This window comes from Gadus chalcogrammus, chromosome 2, assembly GCF_026213295.1.
Source record: "Gadus chalcogrammus isolate NIFS_2021 chromosome 2, NIFS_Gcha_1.0, whole genome shotgun sequence".
NCBI lineage: Eukaryota > Metazoa > Chordata > Actinopteri > Gadiformes > Gadidae > Gadus > Gadus chalcogrammus.
Window position 1 is genome coordinate 12689078 of NC_079413.1, and position 5580 is coordinate 12694657.

The 5580-nt window shown below is 39.6% G+C and overlaps 1 protein-coding gene across 1 annotated transcript; it reads right to left on the minus strand.

Annotated features, from left to right (window-relative positions):
- Positions 1-935: 935 nt before the first annotated feature.
- Positions 936-4654, minus strand: LOC130374511 (uncharacterized). Its single transcript, XM_056581316.1, has 6 exons — positions 3787-4654; positions 3489-3575; positions 2927-3165; positions 2662-2809; positions 2355-2464; positions 936-1896 (listed from the first exon to the last, which is right to left on the minus strand). Exons 1-6 carry the CDS (start codon positions 3866-3868, stop codon positions 1585-1587), a joined length of 978 nt encoding a protein of 325 aa, XP_056437291.1. The 5' UTR covers positions 3869-4654; the 3' UTR covers positions 936-1584.
- Positions 4655-5580: the final 926 nt, after the last annotated feature.

Consider the following 5580-nt stretch of genomic DNA (forward strand, 5'->3'; position numbering starts at 1 on the left):
GCGAGAGAGAGAGAGATTGATACGGGCTAGAGAGAGACAGGGGAGATGGAGACAAAGAGAGAGAAAGGGGGATTATGAGGGTGTGTGTGATAGGAAGAGCAAGAGCGAGAAAATATGTATAGGGGTAGTGAGAGAGGGGGAGAGAGCGAGAGAGAGAGACTGAGAGGGGGAGAAAAAGACAGAACAGGCTAGAGAGAAGGGGGAGGTTGGGGTGTTGCAGGGCCCTTCCCGTTTGTTGACGTCGTTCCAAGTGGCTTAATAGATCCTCCCCAGATGGGTGTTTGTTGTCAAATAATTCCACTGAAGGACTTCAATGACACAGGCCCACTGCCGACACTACCTGTCAGCGGAGGCAAGACAGGTAGCTCTCTGTCGACACAAATACAGAGAGAGAGAGAGAGAGAGAGAGAGAGAGAGAGAGAGAGAGAGAGAGGAGAGAGAGGAGAGAGAGATGAGAGGAGAGAGAGAGAGAGAGAGAGAGAGAGAGAGAGAGAGAGAGAGAGAGAGAGAGAGAGAGACAGAGACAGAGACAGAGACAGAGAGAGAGGTAGCTCCCAAAAAAGTTAAACAGACATACAGGTAGCAAAAAAGGCCACTCCTAAAATAAGCAAAAAAATATTAATACAAGATATTTTTGCTTTGGAATAAGCAAAAATATCTGCCAATGGAACAAGTGAAAATTGTCTTAGTAAGATTTCTTGAAATAAGACATTATATTGAAGCCTAACAAGATAAGAGTGATCTTGAAATTAGGTGGGAAAACTCATTTTTAGCTATATTTTACTAGTATTGTGATGTTGTGTGTCTCATAATAAGCTTGTCATGCTCAAAAATAGTATTTTCCTCTAAAAAGCAGTATCTTTTTTCTTGTCATCCTGCTTGTTTCAAGTGTATTGAACACATTTTTAGTTATATAATTGTTACACTGTTTTAGATTTAAGTCCACCAGATCTTGAAATTAGCTGGGAAAACTCATTTTTAGCTATATTTTACTAGTATTGTGATGTTGTGTGTCTCATAATAAGCTTGTCATGCTCAAAAATAGTATTTTCCTCTAAAAAGCAGTATCTTTTTTTTGTCATCCTGCTTGTTTCAAGTGTATTTAACACATTTTTAGTTATATAATTGTTACACTGTTTTAGATTTAAGTCCACCAGCTACTTGAAATAAGATTAGAAAATGGCATTTTGAGACAAAATGTCTTGAAGTTAGCCTTCCTGACTCTTTTACCATTATAAAAAGTAATTTACCATCCTGTCATCAAGTGTATTTACCTTATTTTAAGCTCTACAAAAGTAATACTGTTCTAGATTCAAGACATTCACCTACTAAATTCAAGACATTCACCTACTAGATTCAAGACATTAACTATTTATTATAAGACAGAATAAATGAAAACTAGTCCTGCATTTAACCCAATTTTTTTAATTGAACATAAAAGGGAAACATCTTAATTTCTTCAACATTTTGGCTCACAGTATTTATGGAACTCCAACATGAAAACATGCAATGAACATGGACTGTGGCAACCTTGGCGGGAGAGAGGAAGTGCTATCCTGTACACCACATATCTGACCAGTGGTTTTATTGGCCAATAAAAGCTTCCCACTCAGCCATGCTCTTCTTGTAAGACGATGTGAGATCTCTCTCATGGATTTTGTCTAAGAGGACCTCCGTCTGGATGACCGAAAGCAGAGTGGCTACACACTTTGGATAGGTCAGGTGTAGGGTATAATAGTAGGCCATTAGGTATAAAGCACTCTCGGTAAGCTTGTCTTTTGGAAAGGTGGTTATTCCCACATCTCCTACCGCTAGGAGGCAGTTGGACGGACTGACAATCAGGACTGGGCAGGAGAGAGGCCGTTTTTTCAGGTATGAATTGGGGTCTTCCGTTTCCTGTAACACATAACACAGACATCCTTCTGTCAGGATAATGCATTTTGGTCATTCGGAACAACCTAGGCTAGAAGGTCGTTTCCAAACACAAAACTTTACAAAGTAAAATTCTGACAAAAGTTACAGTACTGAGAATATCCCCAATGCATTTATTGTTTATACACGTCTAGCCTTCCAAAAGAACTAAAAACCAAGGCTAGGCTAGTCTTGCTTGGTTATCATTGGTGATAAAACCTGCTACCATGTAATGCACCCATTTTTGTACTGTGACATAGCCAAGACATCTACCCATTGAAAATCCTTTTTCTAAAACCAAATGTTTTCTTGTGTCTTTGAAGGATTAGAACATACAGTATGGAATAGGAAATACATTGGGAGTCATCAGAGGCAGCACCTTCAGTTACAATTTTTTCCGATACTGCAGTCAAAATGATCCTGCAACATTTCAGATAGCTCACCTCGAGGACATGCACCAGAGCCTCACTCGCATTTCGTACCCTCTTTGGAGGAGCAGACGTGGAGGGGAACAGTGATGGCAGCACACGTAGGATCTCAAGAGCCTGTTCAGCTGTACAGGAAAATATTCATTACTTAAACACTTGGACAAAGTGCACAAGGTCCAATCTGATCGAAAGGTATACAACACACACTGCTGAAAAAATAAAAAACATTCAGCCATCAATGGGATAGCCGTCACGTCATAGTTGAAAAAGGACAATTAACATGCCTGTAGTGCACTGATAACACCAAAACAGCATTCCCTACCTTTGTCCATTCCCATTGGGGGTTTCAACGCCTTTTTCCATACACCAAAAAACTGCACCTTCTGGCAGAAGTCATGCCATCTTCCTTTCAGTTCATCGATGAAGTTGGTGTTATCCTTATCCAGAATGCGTTGAAGCTCCTCCATCACCTATGAAAATATAAATATACCAATTCACATATTTGAATACATCATTTAAGAGGAAATTGTTTTTTTAAACATGTGTGATACCATGGTTTTAATCATGCACAGTCAATAATGACTTACATGTCCAACGTCCCTGAAACATTGATATGCATCTAGAACTTTCTCGTGTCTGTCCTCCTCGCGAATGGTATTTGAGTCAATGAATGCTCTCCGGGATACAAATTCTAAATCCAAGAGATGAGAGACATCCTGGTGGTTTGGATTTTTTCTTTTATACAAAGTTTGTAGGGTCTTGTAGTGCTTGGCCAAGATCGCTGGACTGTAGGAGTCTGGACTGTCAACATCTGCAGACTTGTTAGCTGTAAGACAAAAAAAAAATAATTAATATGCCTGTTTAAAAAAAGTTCATCTCATGTTGTTGCATGACAAAATATGTAAAAAAACTGCAATAAAAATCATACATTAACATTAGATTAAACTTTCATGGAATTTAATCTTTTAACAATTATCAGCCCTGTTCCTAGCTACCAATTACCTATTCATTTTTCGAATTTTGACCATTTAAATGCCTTTTCTTTTTATTCTGTTAATAAATGCATGAGAACTATTTGCTTGAAACTCATATGGTCATGCAATCACATACAATTGCATGCAAGCACACAAGTTCACCCCCACTACACACAGTCATGAGACAGTTGGACAAACTCAGCATCAGGACTGGACAGGGCAGAGGGTGCTTCTTCAGGCAGGCTTTGGGATCTCCTTTTTCCTTCAACACATAACAGACATATTTCTGATAGGATAATGTACTTTAAGGATCATTTCGGTATTTTGGAACCCAAAATTACGTTAAATTAAAAAGAGCAATAATGCAACGAATGAGACACATGGGTTTTAAAAACATAACATGGGTTTATTAGTTTATCTAAAATATAAGTACCTCACAAGGGCAAATGTGTAAATAAAAAGTTGAAACTTACCTTCTAACTGACTTTCTGAGCCTTGGCTGTCACTTCCTTCTGTGGACCGATCCAGAATGATTGTTGAGTCACTTGAACCCATTTCATCCGTGTCTGATGGATGCTCAAGACAACGCCTCTTTGTAGAGCTGCAAAGATAAGTCAGTTAATCAATTAGTTGTCAACTACTAAAATCAGACTTTATTTGTATAGCACTAACAAAGTGCTTCGTAATGAAAAGCAATATCACCCACACAGATCCAAAGCAATTACTTTGTAGTCAAACACTAAAATAAGAGCTCCTTAAAAACGGGAAGTAAGGAAAGGGGTCGGCAATTGGCGGCCCGCGGGCCATAACTGGCCCCCAGATTATTCTGAAGTTATATTATTTATTTATTTTATATATATGTTAGCTTAAAAGGTAAAGGGCCGGATACAGTGAACTTTTTGAATTGAAATGTATCAAATCCTGCTACTACTCCCGGAAGGTTAGAGACACACTCGTCACAGTCACGCGTAAACTGCAAGGGGCTGAGCGGGAGTTTTGTAAACTATGCAATATTAAATTAAACGGAACCCCCCTCTATAAACATCCATGGCGACCCAACATTACGTATTTTTACGTGATACTGCACGCAGAGAAAGGCAGGACCTGTTTACAAAAGTCGACAAAAGATTTAAGACGCCAAGCTCTGAGACTTTGCTGTTTAACGCAAGTAGTCTCTGATGAGGCTACTTCGCCTACAGCTCATCTAACGGTGAGTAGGATAGGAACGGAGGATTTTGTGTGTGCGCAGTCAGTCAGCACCCGCCATGTTGTGTGTGCGTAGTCAATCAGCACCCGCCGTGGTGTGCGTGCGTGCATGTGTGTGTAGTCAGTCAGCACCCGCCGTGGTGCGTGTGTGTTGTGTTATTTGGCTGCTTTTTTAGGGCGCACTACTGCCCTCTCTCCATCAATAAGGCCTCTCTACACTGCCAAGCCAGTTCGGGTCGAAGCTCAAGCACGCTCTGCGATTTCACCGTCTTATCTCAAGTTTCCTGTGTAAAAACCGAGGGCTAAAATCCCCCGTTCGTCCAGGTGAGGCTTTCTGGTTTACTAGAGAAGGCAAACATAAGGAACTTAATAAATCAAAAAAAAATCGCACATTAAATCGCAATCGCAATTATTGGTCAAAATATCTCAATTAGATTTCCCCAATTGTTCATCACTACTTGGTATATGACTAAGCCAGTTGACGGGCCTGCGTAGCAGTTCCAGATGCACTTTCATTAATCAATTTCTTGAACTAGCCTTTGATAATGTTCTGGCCTGCCACCTACTGGCTGGAAAAAACATTGCCCGAGGCCAAACTTAGTTTGCCGAGCCCCTGCACTAGAAGACTCATCGATCATTTTGTGCATTTTATTTTTTGAATGTCCAATTATGATGTAAGCTTTTCAATGTGATTATTTTCTAGCTACTCTAGTCCTCTATGACAGTGAAGAATATATTAGGTTGAGGACCCAAACAAAGACTTTTGAGGACATACCTTGGACTTTAGATTGACCAGACAATTGATTAATTAATCTTGAAAATTATTAACAGATTAATATTTGATTAATTATTAGTTACAGCTCACCATCTTTGAATGTCTCCAATCTGGAGTTCTTTTTTTCGGGGATCTCACATTTTGCAGTCTTTTGTTGAGCGCGTGGTACACAGTGACCGCACAAGACATTTAATCAATTTTTCAAATCGCTACTAAAATGTCCAACATGAAACACAGTCATCAACTGGATGCATTTTTGTTTTTTTTTGACTTTACCCATGTATGG